The sequence below is a fragment of the Cornus florida genome, unplaced genomic scaffold, assembly GCF_030987335.1.
Source record: "Cornus florida cultivar Cherokee Brave unplaced genomic scaffold, ASM3098733v1 CherokeeBrave_3.0.0_Hap2_Chr01, whole genome shotgun sequence".
Classification (NCBI taxonomy): Eukaryota; Viridiplantae; Streptophyta; class Magnoliopsida; order Cornales; family Cornaceae; genus Cornus; species Cornus florida.
In genome coordinates, this window is record NW_026775571.1 from 41,949,217 (window position 1) to 41,968,701 (window position 19,485).

Genomic DNA, 19,485 nt, shown 5'->3' on the forward strand with positions numbered 1-19,485 from the left:
TACCGTCTTTTGGGAGGTAGATCTAACGGCTGGATATTGGACAGTCAAGGAGGGAAGAGCTTATCCCAACCTGTTAGTTCACGAGGTTATCGTGCTGAGACTGATCTTTGGAGATGAGGCTTCTCTGTATTGGCAATATAGAGATTAGATCCAGAGGCTTGAATAGTGGTAACTGTTAGTTCCTTGGACCAAAGCGCTTTCTGATTGTTGAATAGTGACTGGGGTATCTTCTAAAAGGTCTTTAAAAGGAAATGTGTTTAAATCAAGTGTTACACGGGCATGGAAGCCCAAGGATTTATTTGACAAAGGACCATCAATTCCATTTGAATCAAATCCAACAAGTTCCCTAAGGAATAGTTTGTTGGGTGGGGTTCAAAGTTCTTTTCACCCCATTAAGGAGTGGATGCATAACAAGATTTTTTATCCTACCTAAAAGAGCCAAATGTCTTGCTAGAGACGTTAAACACTAGCATTCATAGGTTTTCAACCTTATTCTCTCTCATTTCTATTTTCTTTTTCTTTCTTGTATTGTCTAGATATATTATGGGATCATACATATTGCTCGGAACTTTGATGGAGAATGCATGTGTTTTCATCTCCAAATTAGGCATTTAGTGTCTATTTGATCGATCGAACATCATCTCTGCTTGTTCTCAAGTCTCAGTTCTATTATGCGAAGATTCTCTGTAGAAATCATCTCTCTGTGTATCGTGCAAACTCTCTCTCTGATCGATCTAACTATCCCTCGATCGATCTAGTTTTCCCTTAGATCGATCTCAGTTCCATACTTTGAAAATTTTTGGATCTCTAAAAAAAACATCTTTGTATGTATTACTCGAAGTTGTCTGCAGGTTTTCACATTCTCGATTGATCGAGTTTCGATCGATCTTTCTTCGATCGATATGTGTTTTTCCGTTTGACTTTGACTTTTTAAATTTCAAATTTTAACAAAACAATATATATATATATATTTCAAATATTCAAAAATATTTTTCAGTTTATAAAAAAAAATTTCAAATTTTTTTTTTCAAAAAATCCAAAAAGATTTTTAAATTTTCAAAAAAAATTCAAAAATATTTTGTCGTTTTATGGGTTCGATCGATCTGAGCTCCTTTATAATCGATCTGTGTTCGATTGATCCATTAACCCATGTGATCGATCACACAATTCAGGAATAGTTTTTTTAAAAAAGACCCAAGGGTCATTTGTATCGATTCTTAGATCGATCCAAAACCTTCTCTCTCTCCCAACGCCTCTCCTTCGTCTTCCCTATCTCCGGCGAAACTTCGGTGACCCCAAAGTTTCATCTTCTTCACTCTCCAATCTCATCTCTCGTCTTCTAATCTTCTCTTCTCGGGTTTGGGTAAGTTCATCATCCTTTTTAAATTTAATGTTGATTCAAGTTGAGTATGATGCCATGCTTAGATTAGAACACTCTATGATTGATTTTGTTATAATTTTTTGACTTTTAAGCATGCGTATATATATATGTATATGTGTTTATATATATATTTAGTTTTCAAATTTGGATCAGGGGTCATGTGTCGATTTAAGTGACCAAAATCGCATTGTTGAGGTGTATAGGGGGTCACGAGCCTTGAAATGACCATTTGGACTCGCCCCGTGTCTTCCAAGTCACGAACGGGTGACTTTTCATTTCTCAGCAGGTTCGATCGATCACACAGGTGCCCTGATCGATCAGGGTACGATCGATCCAATACATGTTATGATCGATCCAACTTGGATCGATCACATTTTTTATGATCGTTCGAACTTCACTGTTTTTGCATATTGATGCCCCTATACCCTCACTTGTGTCCATGCTATTATATTTATGCCCAATGCCTGTGTTTTCCACATTGGTTGCATTCCATACTTGTCATGTCTAGCATGTTTCACATATTTGATCATTCACTGTCTATACTTAGCTGCATTACCACTTGCATGGATAGATTCATGTGCTTATATTCTGAGTTATCTGTCTTAATCCGACAAGCATGTTTTTATCTGTTGTGCTTTCAATTCTGTATATCATTTCTTGTTACTGACTACAATTGCAAGTGTTTTTTTCCTTTTGCAGACCATGACTCGATTCAATACCACAGCCCACCGAACATATGACCACCAGGTACGGCAGAGGGTAGAGGAGCCGAAGGACCCGGCTCTTGCTTAGTTCGAGTGCTCTTCCTCTTCTTCATCTACCTCTTCTTCATCATCATCTCAGGAGGCCGAGCACATACCACCTCCTTCACCTATTCCAGCACACCACCAACACAGCCCGTGACAAAGTTGAGCGGTGATATTCGCGCCTTTCAGTGGCGCACGAGTTCATTTTTCATGAGACATTCTTTGCCTAGTCGATCACGACTAAGTGGGCTTATGACGAGATCTACCGCCTCTATATCTCTCCTATTTTGGCCACAATGGCTAATCCAGTTTACCCGAGGATCATCCGGTTGTTCTACCAGAACCTCCGACCGACTCCGAGTAACCTGGCTGAGTTGCGGACTACCATAGATGGGTATCTCATCCATATTACAGTTGATACTTTGGCTACAGCTTCGTAGTGCCCACATGTCTGCCCTCTACGCATAGATTCCCCGATCCTTCAGAGGCCCTCACTTGCAGATATAGCCACAGCTCTTCATGGCATTGCCACTGCCGCCGACACTTATGCCACCCGGACCTACTTACCTGACTTCTTATGGTTCTTTGATTCAGTTTTATACCGAAATGTTTTTATGGCAGGGCACAAGGTTCAGAGACGAGCAGATTTCTTGGCAGCTCTAAATGCCTTCTACACCAGGCATTGGTTTTCAATTCCTGCACTTTACTGGAGTGTTATGATGAAGTTATATACAGATTACATCAGTAAGAGTAGGATGAAGCGGGCCAAGTTCCTCCCCTTTGCACATTTGATCACACAAATCCTCCGGGACCAGCACTATCCATTTCACCCAGAGCAGCACACTGAGACTAGGGCTTGCCACTATGGCAAGAAGGACTGGAATAAGAGTTATAATGCTCTTATTAAGAGTCTAGAGATCGAGGCAGCCCAAGCAGCGGAGGAGGACGTGGAAGCAGTAGTAGCAACAACACCAGCGGTAGAGGGCGCTTTTATGGACATTGACTTGGAGCAGGAGACTCCAGATGAGTCACCACATCACTCTCCGGAGCAGAGCTATCATACATAGAGCCAGGACGAGCATCAGTCTCCTGATCCAGCGATTTTTGACACTCCAGCTCAAATACTCAGCTTAGGGGAGCATATCCAGACATTGGAGGATGTGGTCATCTACCTCAGAGTAGATGTGGCCTCTCTCCGCAGCGATGTGACTACTCACTACATAGATGTAATGACTGTGTTGTAGAGTATTTCCAAAGATATCCAGGGTTCATGCCCTGCCAGACTGACTTCATCTGTCTGATCTCTCTCCCCCTCTTTATCATTCATATATGACTGTGTTTAGGACTGATATTTTGATATTGCTACTATATTTTTGTGGCCAATTTGTTGGCCCAGCTACTATGATGTACATTACACTATTTTTATTTTATTTTTATGCATGATACTTTGGACGTCAGATTCTTATATTGATATATCTTTTCGTGCTTGACTTCATTATCAGGTGCATCCCAACGACTTCAGTGAGAAAGTGTTGCCCATATTTTTTAGGACCGCCCTTACACCTATTTCTTTCTTTCATTTATTATCCCACTTGCACTTGCATGCCCACTGTGCACCATTATTATCCCATTTGTTATCTGATGAGGTTTTATCCCAGTACCATCTTTTCAGGACCACACTTAATCCCAAGTTTGGGGGGTTTATACCACCCACTTCGGATACTTGTGTCCCGACCATTCATTACTATAGCTACACTGGTATACGCTTTCCTTTTTCTTTTGTTCTCTTTGCTTATTAAGGACATTGTGCCATTTAAGTTTGGGGGTAATGTGTGTTCTTTGCAATTCAACTCAAAATTTTGAGCATAACTTGTGCATTTGAGGGATTTTCTATGATTGGTCTATGACTAGCTATGATTTTGATCTTTTGAGGACTATATTGCTTAAAATTTAAAAATTGTTTGACTTGAGAGTCCAATACTCCTTGTATGCCTCATGGATGTTATTTAAGAGTAATTTTTTTGAAAGATTGATATCTTACTTGCACTTATGGTCCACTTCATCATAATTTTGTGATTATTTTGAGATTCACTCTAGGATTCTACACTAGCACAGGCGTACACTAGCATTCATTTGTGGGGTACATACTTTGTTGATTATTGATTTGATTATATCCCAATTGAGCTAATAGTGCATTGAAAGCTTTCATTCTTGATAAAGGTGGATAACAAACCCTTTTCATTGAGTAGCAGGAATTCTAGCCTCATCAAGCATTGAATTTCTCGCGTCGAAAGGTGGAGGGCCCAAACTCTAGGTTAATAATTGAAAAAAAAAAAAAAGTTGTTGCAAAAGCAAATAAAAAAGTGATGACTTCTCTCAAAAAATGAGAAGTGGGAAATGATTAGATGGAGGTTGTTTTGATTTGTAGCCTAGCCGATTTGAGCTTGTAAGTCTATAGGGGTGTTTAACACCTAATGCCCTAAAGCCATCTGATTTGGGAGCCATTGACCTAATGCTCGACCTCATGGATCGCTAGAAAGTTTAATAAATCAACACATTGCACTATGCTCCCATCTTTGATCCTTAGGGATAAAAATAATATATCTATATATATATATATATATATATATATATATATATATATATATCGAGTGAAAGGAATAAGCACACCCAGTGAATAAAGCTTTAATAAAAGATCCACTCTTTGTCTTGATGATCGGTAATTTGTGTGCTAGCTTGAGGCCGGATGTGATCATTTCTTTAGTTGGCTTAAATAGCAACATATATGATGCCGGTTCACTTAAAAAGGATTCTAGAGTTGTTTTGATTTGTATGATCATTGTCTTGATGTGTGGAGGACCAAACTTGCTTGCATGTTATTGAAATTTTGGGAGATTGCTTAGAAATGGTTGAAAAATTGCATACTTGAGGTAGTTTTCTCCCAATACTTGTTTGGAATATTGGTGTCTCTTTAGTGAGAATGAGCTTAATGTTTATGGGTATCATTTCTGGAAACCTTCACGAGACTTCACTCGTTCACTAGGGGTAACATAGGGGTTTAAAAGGCTTGTTGCATGTGCTAAATGCAATCGTGTTCCCTACAAAAGTGGCGTTATCCATTTATTACTTTCTAGATTATAGTTGTATAGTTATTCATTTCTTTATTTCCTTTGTAGTTCATTGCTAGGGACTAGCAATATTTAAGTTTGGGTTGTGATAAGCGCTGAAAAGTGCGCATTTAAACCCCTTAAGCATGAGTATTCTAGAAACTTATTTTATCGTTTTAGTCTAATTTTATGTTATATCCCTTTTCAGGCACTTATCCCCAAAATAAGTCAATTCAGCTGAATTAGAGCATAAAAGAAGCAATCTCAAGCTTAGCGGAAGAAAGGAGCAAAGTGGAAGCAAAGTGGTGAAAAGAAGCCTTCTTCGATTGATCGAATCAAGCTCCAATCGATCACACTGTGATCGTCCCAACAATGCCATGATAGATCAAGCCTTTTCTCCTTATCTTCAGGAAATTTCCCTTTTCGATTAATCCAACATCTTCTTCGATCGATCCAACAATTTTGATCTTATCCTCACCTACCACTTTTGTCCTTTTCCCAAAATATCCCAAAAATATCTTAGCTTTGTCATTATTCAAAAAGGCGCCGCCATAGTTCGATCGATCGAAGTACCCTTGTGATCTATCAAACTTCCTCAAGTGTGTGAAAAAACAGAGTTCCAGCCAATTAAAAGGTGTGCTCGTGGTGCAATTATTTAGAGGCCCTAGTGCACGAGTTCTAACCATTGGATGTGACATTTGAGCTACCTATATAAGGGTTTTGGCTATTTGGATGATAAAGAGAATATAGATGTTACGAGGAGGCTAGAGATTAGAGAGAGATACACACCATTTGGGGAAAGTTCTTCCACTCATCTAGGGTTTCCAACAAGAAAATGAAGATCATTTCTACCATGGAGATAGCCATTGAGGGTTGGATGACAACATCAATGAGTGGCTAAACCATTCTCTTGGGGCTAAAGATAGCCCTAAACATGCCTCCTAGACTTTGATGCTTTGTAATTAAAGGGGATTTGTGTTGTAATTATTGTCTTGACATCTTATTTATATAAATCTTGTTTCTACAATGATTTGTATAGTTTAATACTTCCAATTGATCATTTAATTATATCCATATGTCTATGTAAGCTAGGATGAATGTTTATGTGTTTATTTCTAGATTTTGTGATATTGATGCATGTCTATGTGTGTTGATACTATGAATCTAGTGATGGTCAATGCATGGTGCTTAAATAGATTACTCTTGTGGTTTATTTGATGGTTCATACTTATTTCTTGATGGATTGTGCCACCTCCTTAGTTTAATTAGTTTAATTTTCATGTCACTAGCTTAGATGTAGTGTAGTTGCCTTACTTTCTCAGATAGGTGGACAATCCACGCTTATTGTTTGATGTTCTATACTTATGAATGCAAGTAGTATATTTCTTTATTTTGATGATATGCATTAATTGTGGACTTAAAGGAAAGAATAATGGCTTAATTTGATATGTTGTGTTATTCACTAGTTTGGTTAGACAATGTATACTTACTTGGCCATCCATGCTTGACAATTCAATTAATGACACACACTTTTATTACAACATATAATTCTCCTAATCCATCAAACATTGAATGTCTAGGAAGGTAATGCTTAGTGGTGAACTCTAAGTCCCAAGATTCCTCTCTTATATTCTCTACACCTCATTTTACCTTAATTCCCTAGTCTATCTGAAATTCACATTCAGCTGATAAAGTTGCAAAGCTACGTCCACTACCAGAGCATAAGTAGTGTAGACTGGACTACCTGTAATAGATCGCTTAATAAACCACATCAATCCATTAACAAAACTAGTACATTTTTTCTCCTCAGTATCAACCTCATCTAGAGCAAATAGAGATAAACGTGTAAACTACTGCTCATATTATGCTACTGTCATGTTCCCCTACTCTAAGTTAAGGAACTCTTTTTTCATAGCTGTCCTAATCGCATATGGAAAGTACTTCTCATCGAAGCGAGCACTGAACTGATCATAGGTCAATGAAGTTCTCTCCTCTGCGGAAGTAACTGACTCCCACCACTGGAGTGCATCCCCAACAAGCTTGAAGGTAGCAAGCATCTGCTTTTGAACCTCCGTGCACTCAACCATGCGAAGATGACGCTTAATGTCCTTTTTTCACTGATGAGCTAATTTCACATCGGTGGAGCCTAAGAACTCAGGTGGTCTCCTCTTTGTGAAAGAACTCTTAGCCTTCTCCCAAAGACTTGTTTGAACCGCTGGTGTTGGTATAGGGGCCTGTTGAACTTTTGGCTGATTTCGAAGTGTAGTTGTTACACCTGTTTCTATAGCCTAAGTAATGAGGTCGATCATTTATTTGAAGAGGATACTCTGGATCCCTGCCCTGATTATAGCCCTGATCCTGAGATTCCTGAGTCTGCTATACTTCATCCTACTCGATGTGTAACTGACCAACCTCCTCCTGAAACCTAGGCAATTGTTGCTCTTCATCAACTTGCTGACATCGTAGGAAATCCTGCTGCCTACATGCCGCTCCCCTCCGCTGCCTGTTTCTCTAATTATCCCGTCTTCTTCTAGCATTAACCATTCTATTAACATAGAAAGATAGACGTCAAAACGATTTAAGTGGACCGTAAAGGAATACAATGAATCCTAAACTTAGGCTCTTAATAAAAGAATACGCTATGCGGAAGTCAAATAACAATAGATCCCTAGAGACACTTGAACCTGGAGTGCTCTAATACCAACTGTGATACCCCTCGACTCCGAGACATTGGTAGATCAGGCTCAAGCCCAAACCTGAAGAAAATATCAAACAATTAAAGTATTTAAAAAGCATGGAATACAAAAAAAAAAAAAAAAAGAATAAAGAATAAAGTTGAAAGAATACTAAATAATAAATCCTCATTAACTAATCCAATAAAAATTCTCATATAAACTAAATCCTCCGATACCAATAATTAAATAAAATTACAACTTAGGAATCCATCATATGAACCCCTAACCAAAATCCAACTGAAATAAATAATATCCCACTAAATCATAAAGAAGGAAATCCTACGTAAGGTCAAAGGAGTGAATAGACCATTTATGCTTAGCACAAACAACCCTAAGTCTGGAATTGACGAACACCTGAAAAATAATGGTGGGTCAGGCCCACAAATAAGTTCTAATCTATTACATCCCAAACAGAAACTCAGAACTCATATACATCCTAATTAATTCAATAATAACTAATAGTCCGTAAATATATATATACACACACTAAGGGAATCTTACTAAATTATAGGGTTGCCTCAACCTAACTTGTAGGCAACATACAAAACACATATATAGTGGGCATGAGTATCTAGATCTATCAGGGCATATAACTACACTATATCTAACTACACATCCCCAGCAATATACGCGCCCTAACCACTGATCCTGAGACTCAAGCTCATATCATGGCATAAAATCATATATATATAATCCGTCTTATCTAACCATAAAAGTAAACTATGATATGTCATCTAACTATGATATTGACCTGACACGAATATAAATAGGACTTAACATTTTAGTTAATTCATTCCCTTATACATGAATAGGTAGGACTTAACCTCTTTAGTTAATCCATTTCTAATGTTCCCCTATCCTATAATGGTGCACTAATCCAAAAAATAACCAAACAAAGGTTTTTAATCCAAGGATGATACAAATTATATATTTACATCTAATAGTCCAAATACACATGATATAAGTCATATATATATCATTTGCATTTAATTGAGCAAAATATAACAATTCTAAGTAGCATGCAATAAATTTACATCTTAAGAAATTAACATGCATTTCAATTAATTGTACTCCTCCAAAATCTGATTAAATTCATTTAAACTCAAATAATTGATTAAAACAATTTAATCCAACCATATTTAATTAATTTAATTTTTTAAATCAATTAAATTCCATACTTAGTCATTGACTGTAAATCATGCTTTTAAAAATCCTTCATAAATCTAATTTAACAATTAATTAAAAATCATTAAAATATATTTAATAACATATGTGAACAGTAGGCAAAATTCCCAAATAAAACCCAAACTCCAGTACTAAATCGGTAGACCGAAATCCTATTCCGGTTTGCCAATACAGCCTTATCGGTCGACTGATGACCTATACCGGTTGGCCTATAGCCCTACTTCGATCGATTGAAGCCCTGTATCGGTTGGCCAAACCCTGCGATGTTCCTTTCATTCTTCAGCGAACTTCCTCCTACGAACCCCCATTGTTGAAGCTTCAAATCTCTAATTCAACCGCCCAGAACGTCCCAATAATTCCAACACAGTTCATAAACATTATTTAAACATTGTAGAACACACATCATGCATCAATTTATTCAAATTACAAAGCATATACATAAACTCATTACATATATACATACACTATAATTTCAGTTTTAATCATACAAATATGTTCAATTAATTTAATTAAATAACCTGGAACTAATCTAGCATGCATAGATTATGAATCAAAGGGGAAGAGAAAAATTAAAACTTGCCTTAAGGATTTTATTAAAAACCCTAACCTCCTTTTTCCTCTTTCTTTTCATTTTTCTTCTTTCTTTTTCTCTTTAAACTCTCTGGCTTTTTCTCCAAAATATACTATGTGATTTATTTTCTATCCCCCTTTTACTAACTATAGTTATATATTGATAGAGAAATAAATAACCCTAATCCTTTTTCCAATCCAAGTATAATTAAAAGAAAAAGAAAAGAAAAATATAAAAGTTAATCTAAATATAAAATATTAAAAAGGTAACTAAATATATTTTACGTATATACATATAATCTATATACATCATTATTATATAAATATATAAATATACATCAGACTATTTATTATTAATACTAGTGTTATCATAATATTAATTAATAAATTACTTTCCTTATAAATATTTATATATAAACATATACAATTATCCATGGGTAATTATCTTTACCCATTAAATCTCATATCCAAGTAGTCCATGGAACCTAATTGGTTGCCCATCACTACTAACCATATTCATAAAATAAAATAAAATAAAATAAAATAAACATTTAATCAACAATTTATTATAATTAAACAAACAAGTCAATTAATAATTTAATTCAAATAAAACATTTAAGCACATAATTTCAATTAATCATTTAATCAAATAGCCAAATAATCAAGTAAATAAATAAAAATGCAATTAAAACATTTAAAAATGCATAACCAGAAATACTTTTGTGATCATCTCCACTACCTCCCTAATCATTATCATTATATCCGACCATACTTGAATTTTGACCCCTTTTGTAATGAATTCCATGATCAATTGTACTTCGAACATATCTCAGAATTCTCTTTCCAACATCCCAGTGACTTTACTTTGTTGCTGCCATGAACCTACTTAGCATGCTAACTGAAAATATTAAATCTGGTCTTGTTGTGGTTAAGTACATAAGACTTGCCAAATGACCTCTATAGACAGTAGCATCAAAATCTTCACTCCCATCATTTTTGCTTAATTTCAAACCTACTTCCATGGGTATTTTACTTGGTGAGGCTTCCTCCATTTTAAACTTTGCAAGTAAATCTTTTGCATGTTTCGTTTGTGAAATTATGATCTTATCACTGTCTTACTTAACTTCGATTCCAAGGAAATAATGAAGAAGACCCATATCTATCATCTCGAACTCATTCATCATCGACATCTTGAACTCATCACACATCTTTTTACAATTTTTAGTGAAAATTAAGTCATCAACATATAAGCTAACTATTAAAATATTCTCACTTTTGTCTTCCGTGGTGTAGAGAGCATGTTCATAAGGATATCTTCTAAACCCATTCTTTATGAAAAATACTATCAATGCAACTGTACCAAGCCCTTGGTGTTTGTTTTAAACTATATAAAGCCTTCTTCAAATGACATACCTTGCCTTCTTCACCTTTCTTCACACAACCTGATGGTTGCTCAACATAAACTTCTTATTTAATATAGCCATTTCATGTATTTTCCATCCTTTTTAAGTTGCCATTGCAAAAATTAATTGAATTGTCTCTAATCGAGTCACCGGAGCAAAAATTTCTTCATAATCAATGCGATGCTTTTGTTTGTAGCCTTTCACAATAAGTCTTGCCTTGTACTTGTCTACTTCTCCCTTCTCATTTAGCTTTGTTTTGTAAACCCATTTTACACCATTTGGTTTCTTGTCTTTTGGAAGCTTGGTCAATTCTATATCTTGTTCTTTTTTATTGCATCAATTTCTTTTCTTTTCTTTTTTTCCTAGTTGGGACTCACACATACTGTCTCCACTGAGGTTCGAACCCCTGACCTCCCTTTGGGAAGTAGGAGCCTTGTATCGCTAGGCCACAGGCCTGTTGGTAATTTTTTGGTCCAAAGCTTTCTTCCATTTCTTATCTTTTGCGGCTTCTTCAAAATTTATTGCATTAGTAAACATCACAAAATTTATCATGTCATTTCCATCAATTCTTCTTGTTGCTTCATAAATTTGCTGGATGCTTCTTGTTTTTAGAAGAGGCGATTCTTCACCACTTGATGATGATAAACTCGAGCTTGGAGAATCTGGTATGTTTTCAACATGCTAAACATCTTGATTTTCTTCTCTACTTTCCAAATCCACAATAATTGAATTCTTTTCTTGAGTGGTATTTTTCCATTTTCATGCTTCTTTTTCGTTGAACTTCTCATCTCGGCTGTTTATTATCTTCTTTGAGGTAGGATTGCATAGCCTATATGCCTTCGAGCTTTCACTATAGCTAACAAAAACACACTTTTCAGATTTATCATCCAATTTACCTCTCTTCTCATCTGGAATATGGGAGTAAGCAATACTGCCAAAAATTCTTAGATGGTTAACACTTGGCTTTAAACCGCTCAAAGCTTCATAAGGAGTCATTCCTTGAACAACTTTTGTTGTAGCTCGATTTAGTAAATATACCACATATGATACTGCTTCACCCCAAAAAAATTTTGGCATCCCCTTTGTTGTCAACATACTTCGAGCCAACTCCATGATGGTTCTGTTTTTCCTTTCGGCAACTTGATCCATTTTGTTGTGGAGTCCCTCGAACAGTTTTTTGATGTCGAATACCATGCATGATCAAAAACTTCTTATAACTGATATACTCACCATCTTGATCAGATCGTATGGTTTTGATCTTGTAGCCACTTTCATTTTCGACAAGGGCTTTGAATGCTTTAAATCTTTCAAATGTTTCACTCTTTTCTTTTAGCAAATAAATCCATGTTTTCCTACTATAATCATTTATAAATGTCATAAATTAACGATTACCTCCCATTAATATGGTTTGCATTGGTCCACACAAATCTGTATGTACCAACTCAAGTGGCATTGAAGCTCTCCACGCCTTTCTAATGGGAAAAGGCTCTCGACAATGCTTTCCCAAAATGTAGGCTTCACAAACTCCATCTTCTCTATTGATTCTTGGCAAACCTTTCACCGTGTTCTTTTGACACGTGGGATAATGAGTTGAAACTCACGTATCCATATCTATAATGTCATAGCCACGATTCTTCATTCATCACGGCACTAAAACTGACCATCTTCTCATACATAAGTTTCAATGGAAACATTCTCTTTTGTGTCATTTGTACCATTGTAATCAACCCAACGTTTTTGTCTTTGACCACACAAACATCATTGTTGAAGCGTACATCATTTACCTTTTGTAGAATCTGTCAAACACTCAAAAGATTGTATTTAAGACCTAGAGCATAATATACATCAATAATCTTTTGCACTCCCTTCTTGCTTTTGACAAGAATGTCGCTTTTTCCTCTAACGTAATGCCTTTTTTTTTTTTTTTCCTTGCATTTTACCCTTATTTTTATTATCATTTCTCTTATCTAAATATTAATTATACCATTTACTTTAATTTTATTATTAATATCAATTTATCATAAAAGTGGGAAAAAAATAAAGTTGTAACTATCATTTTCTAAAATGGTTAACTTATTATAAAAACATTACTATTTATAATAAAACTTATTATACTCATTTTCAACTTTTTCACCGTAAATAATTCCCTTCTTTTTCAAACAATATATTTATGAAAAATTAATATTTACTTAAAATAAAAAACACCTTTTTTCATGTAATATATTCATGAAAAATTAAGAAATTACTTCAATTGTTTTAAAATATTCTATTTCAGATTTTTATTTAAATGATTAATATTAAAAATTAAAGGGAAATTTGCACAAATCTATTGGGGAGTATGTCATCAAATTAGTATGAATTTTTTTAATAAGAAAATGAATTAATTATAATTCAATAAGAAATGACATAATGGTCTCCGACCGTGTACTCCATTTAATTGTAGGGTGGGTTATGCCATTTTTATTATGTAGTGAAAAAAAAAAAAATTAGCCCAGTGTGCTGAAATTAGGGTGATAAATAAGTTGGCTCAACTTTTAAATTGCTAAATAATGAATGCTAATATATTATGTGAATACTTCCAACAAAAAAATAAGGGTCTTACAAATATTAAATATATATTATATAATTTTTTTAAAAGGTACATATATAATCTAGGCAAGGTAGGAGCGGATTCATAACTAAATTTGTTCCCACCACAAAACCGTTTCGGGTTTCCAATTATTTAACCATAACCGCTCCAAACCCATTTAATGGGCTACCAAATTAGCCCCATTAGGGGCGGGGCGGGACAGAAACCCGCCGGGTCGAAAAAAATTGCCATCCCTAAGTATGTTGGTATTTTGCAACAAAATGTCATAGTTAAAAAATATCGTCAACAAAATATACTTTATTCGCAAATTCGGACATAATTAAAATTCATGATGTACATAATATCAAAATTACATCTACATAATTATACTTCTGTGAGTTCTAAATATTGTAACTATTCATATTTTTGTAATGGTCACTTAGCAATTTTGTTTAGATTTGATTATTCAAGTCTAATTTTCCCACCCCTTGAAAATGTGTTTTATGGTAATTGCCGGATGCAATGTCTTAACTATAAAATTACCAGAATATCTTAAATTAAGCACATTGGTCCTTTAATGTTCTGAAACTCCAGTTAAGGAATAATCAGTAATCCAGAATAGATTTGATTATTAGACATGGAGAAACAATAGATTGGATAATTTTCAAATATGCTCATTTTTTATTTTTTATTTTTATTTTTATTTATTTATTTTTTTTTCGGAGAGAGAGAGAGAGAGAGAGACTAGCATGTATAACGGTAGCAACTCAATAGGCTACAAAGTTACCCATGTATATATATATATATATATATATATATATATATATATTTTGGCTAACAAATGTCCAGCCAAGCGGCCGCTAGATTTGCGGTTTTGAAAGATTAAGTTTTGCTCTTTCTAGTCACCTTTTGTCAACTAGAATCCAAGACTTGCAATGTTTCAGGTTGCAGCTATCACATGCTTGGCCTGCAATCAATGTTTTAGTACCAGGGAAATAGGGGTTGTTCCATATATCAACTGTCTTCTGATCAATATGACAGATTCTGAGCAAATTTAAGTTCCAGAAATTATTTATACTAAGCAACTAGATATTTGAATTTCTAGAAAATTTTTTACAAGCAACCAGATATTTTGAATATTAATTGCAGAGTTGGAGATATCTGTTGGCCTTTTATTCTACTTGAAAGTTGTGGTATTCATGTGTCCATGATTGTATGTGGTTACAACTCAGGGTCAATTTGACCTTTTTTGAGATTTCGCTGTTATATTATAATAAATATATTATATTACAAATATTTATTAATTTGAAATTTCACGTGACCCTTGTAACCCAGTGTAATTGTTTCAAGCCCGAGGGGGAGGTTAATGTAATCTATCACATAATTGTTCATAAAATGGGAAAATTATTGTTTTATATACTTTGGTCAATAGGTCTATCTGAAAAAAATAAAAAATAAGGGTCTAGTTGAACAATTTACCTTTGTGTAATTTGCCCAAGAAATCAGTGTAATTTACCTACAACTAGTATATATATTTGACATCAATAATCAGCTGCTAATTTCTCCATAAATATTCCAAAAACATTACTTTTCACGGCTAGGTACAAAAAAAAAATTGCTTCCCAAATAAATATTATAATTAAATTCTCCTTCAATAGCTATTTATATATGGGTTAAATGCAGGAAAACTCCCCCACATTATAGGTTTTGTTATCAACTCCTATTTTAAAAAAAAGATGCATGTTAGTCCCTATTTTTTAAGAAGGTGCAAATACCCCCACCACTTTTTGGCAAAAAACAAATTTTAAAACCTGTTTTTGCCCTTTTTCCTCCCCATGTTGCCCTTCTCACATTATGTGCATAAAACCCCTCCCTACCCTACACTACACCTCCTCCTTCTCAAAGTCATATTATGTATAATGTACATTATGTACACTATATCACCTGTTTTATTTATTTATTTTCAAAAATAAGTTTAACATCCCAAAGTCTCAATCTTTCTATCAATTTTTTCCTAATGTTAAAATAGTAGATACCAACACAAAATCCTAGTCCATCAAGTTCGCCAAACTGACATGGGAACAGGCTCGAGTTCAAGTTGTGCTAAAGTCCTATGCATGATGGCTTAGAGCTTCATGCCAAAATTGATTATTTAGGTGCTTCATACCAAAGTTACCCAAATTTTTGTTTCTTCCTTCGTTTTTTCTTTTCCCTTTTTAAGGCAAGTTTTATTTTTGACAAAAGGCTCAAAAAGGACTTAATCTCATGTGAGTAAGTTGTATGATTGCATATGTTTCTTGCTTGTAAAAAATCACATTACTTGAATGCACAAGCTTTCATGAATATTAAACATATAACATTTACTTAGAACCATAGGTTGGTTTTTGTTTAAATTTTATGAGAAAGTATTCAAATAATACTTCAAATAATTGTGATATTAGAGAAAACTAAAGTGGAAATTTTGTTTGATTTTAAATGGAATGTAATCATGATTCCATGGAGGATGCAATAACGTATGATTTGAATTTCAATTTTAGTCAATTTCAATTTCAGTTTCAATTCATCATAATTTATTGACCATCAGTATCATGATATACACTACTTTTCCTTATTTTTGTTTTATCATTTAATCTCTTTTTTAACTTTATATACAGTTCAAATAATAGTTCGTCTCCTTCATCAAATTGGTGCAACACAACAGTGGCTCATAGAAAGAGACAATAATAGTTCGTCTTCTTCATCAAATTGGTGCTTGACAACAGTGGCTCATAGCAAGAGACAGATAACAGTTGGGCGTAAGAATAATATGGGAATTGAAAAAGGATATACAAGTGCTGTGTCTTAGTGAGTGAAATGGTCATTTTACATCCTCTTGTGTTTTATTATTATTTTATTATTTTCAAATAAGGGTATTTTAGTCTTTCTGAACTAATGGTTCCTTGCATAAATTTGTAAGTTAGAAGTGTTTTCTACCATACAGATAGTATATGGACTATATCCATACCATAAGTGTTTTTTTTTTTTTTTTTCACTTAAACCTATATATATATATATATATATATCTCTTTATCTCAATAATTGACCCATGCATTATTATAACTTATCACTTGCAATATTTAGTGAAGAGCAGACATATATAGAGTACCATCTCTTTAGACTTTCTGAATACATTAAAAAACAAAAAAAACAAAATAAAAAGTACAGATTTCTTCTACAGACACCTCCCTCCATAGCCTGCATTTCTGAGTAATGCTTGCTTTATGCATTCAGAACCTATTATTGTTCTCTCCCCTGTGACCTAACATCATTATATGAATAGAAGGGAACATCAGATTTTTATACAAAGCACATATCATATAATATATTAAGTAAATCAATTTTCACAAAGCCTACATATATATACCTCTGAACAAGAAGCTTGCATTGAGAAATCACTGAAACAGCTTATAGCAGACTGTTGAATGTCAAGTCCCAGTGCTTCTAGTGTGTTGATTGTCGAAACCAACAATCCTGGTTTTGCTGCACAGCGAATCTCAATCCGGTTATCAGTGCTGCTCATCCTTTCAGCATCAAACTGAGAATATTAATTGTGGCAAAAAAATCCAATTTTAGAAACCCATTTTTTTAATTATAGTTGATGAGGAATTGTAAGCATATAACTTGGGGGAATTCCTCACTAGTATTTGTTCTGGCTTGAACTCCTTGAAGTTGCCCTTGAAGTTCATCGTTCCTGTACCTGCAGCTTCCTTATCCTCTTCCCGCAACTTATTGATTTTATGCAAGAGCTCTTTCACATAGTCTATGGTGTCCCCAACTATAGATGTCCTATCCATCTGCTCATTCATTCATGAATTCTTCTAAAATTAAAATACAAAATAAGTATTGTGTAAAACAAGTATTATGGCTAATTAAGTAGACATGAAGAGACAAACTATAGCTATATATAAAGCATATGAGTGATCCATTATTAATTAATGCAACATCAATGAACAGAAACAGTTCTCTGAAAATAGATCGAGAACAAAAAATTATTCTCAAAGTTACAAACCAAATAAGGTCTAAAGCATGCAGAATTTTTGTACAGCCTTTATTTTTTTAGCATTCTGAAAATAGAAAACTGTTTTAGGTATCTCGGGTGCCCTAACTCAGGCCGTTGGACGGAAAGAATGCCCATCAATCTCTGAATCCAACCGCTGAGGGTTGCAAGTGACACTGTGACACCGATCTACATGATCATAAGATGAACATAAATTGAAGCACCCATCATAATTTCTACATTTGAGTATACTAACATAGAATTCAATTATTAAAGTCATGCATCACCTTGCTTATCTTAGGGACAACTGATCTAAGCATCCAAAGGCGGTCATTCAGCCGCTTCCTTCGCCTTCTTTCTGCCATTAGATTCTTCGAGGGTTGCCCTACTTCTGCCTTCTTCTTACTTCTGCTCTTTTTCTCTCCATGACAGAAGTCCTTGTTGAGTGCTGTATTATCTATAGTTGTTTCTGTGTCAACTTGAGAGTAATTCTTACTTACATCTTCCAAACTTTGGAGATATTGATCATTGATAAGAAGACCAACCTCCCCATCATCCTCCACCATTGATGGGTTTTCTTCTCCAATCGGAATTGGAGGTGTATCGTTACAATATTGGATCTCCGGCAAAGTACTACTAAGACCATCAACAAAAGGCCAGACTTCATTGAAATGACATGGAAATGGAGGATTTGATGCACCCAAAATGGAGCTATCATCAAAAGATTCGCGGATCCATCCATTAGGGAAGAAGTCATTCACTCCAGTTGAAAAACTGGCCCAACTACTGTCTCTTCTTGGAGCTAGTAACTCCTCTAAGAGGCCATGTTTTGACTCCATATCTGTGTGTGTGTTTTTGTGTGTGTAAAGAAACTCCAAGGATGCTAATCCAAGAAGGCGACTTAAAAACATAAAGTTGCATTATGTTGAAGGCAGGCTTACAAATGTAAAAAGGATAATTCTTAGTGGTATTAAATGCATTTTAGTATGGATTAATTATGATTTTAATTAGTGCATAATAGCATCTGGAGTAAAAAAAATGAAATGGAATCTGCTTTTTCTTCTCTCCCTCTTTCTGAATTTGTCTTTTATACTGAGATTTTCAATTTCAATATATATTTAAACCTAATAACCTGAGAGCTTTGACCCACAGACGTGTCTGAATCGAAAAGGATGGAGCTAGCATCATAGATCTGCCAGGTTTTTTATATGTTCTATGAACCCTTATATAGGAGTATTGTTTGTTGACTGAGACTAATGCAGCAGCCTCTCTGTCACACACACAGTAGCTCTGTTTTTTATAGTAATTCTTTGTTTGGTCCCTTTCCCAATGCCCTTATATTTGGCTTGGAGTGTTTGATTGAGAATTGATCTGTCAATCATTTTCTTAAAAAGAATGATTGTATTTCTCCCTAATTTCAGGTAAGTTTGCGAGAATTCGGATCCGATCTTGTGTTATTTCATTATTTGTTTTTACGTTGCTTATGCAATAACACATTACATTATTATTTTATGGTGTAGCATTTCGTTGTTGTACTACAAAATAGTGCATCTATATTATATCGTTATTTTATGATGTTGTTAGAGTGTTTTTTAATTTTATCATGGTGTTTTATTTAAGATGGAGGAATTTTTAGTTAAGATGAAGTTATGAAGAGATCCTTATTCGAGGTTGAACTATATCAGAGCACATGAAGACATAGTATGATCACGTGTTGATTACATGAATGATTTAGGAGATTGAAGTTGCTGAT

General features: G+C 34.5%; 1 protein-coding gene across 1 annotated transcript; it reads right to left on the bottom strand.

Moving 5' to 3' along the window:
- Positions 1 to 16,733: 16,733 nt before the first annotated feature.
- LOC132295057 (transcription factor bHLH93-like) lies at positions 16,734 to 18,602 on the bottom strand. Its single transcript, XM_059793168.1, has 4 exons — positions 18,020 to 18,602; positions 17,374 to 17,529; positions 17,100 to 17,270; positions 16,734 to 16,994 (listed from the first exon to the last, which is right to left on the bottom strand). The coding sequence occupies exons 1-4, from the start codon at positions 18,569 to 18,571 to the stop codon at positions 16,908 to 16,910; spliced, it is 966 nt and encodes a 321-aa protein (XP_059649151.1). The 5' UTR covers positions 18,572 to 18,602; the 3' UTR covers positions 16,734 to 16,907.
- Positions 18,603 to 19,485: the final 883 nt, after the last annotated feature.

Coding starts and splice junctions, on each gene's coding strand:
- LOC132295057 (XM_059793168.1), bottom strand. CDS start 18,571: ATGGAGTCAAAACATGGCCTCTTAGAGGAGTTACTAGCTCCAAGAAGA. Junction 17,271..17,373: donor TCAAGCCAGAACAAATACTA/GTGAGGAATTCC, acceptor TAATATTCTCAG/TTTGATGCTGAAAGGATGAG. Junction 16,995..17,099: donor TGCAAGCTTCTTGTTCAGAG/GTATATATATGT, acceptor TAATGATGTTAG/GTCACAGGGGAGAGAACAAT.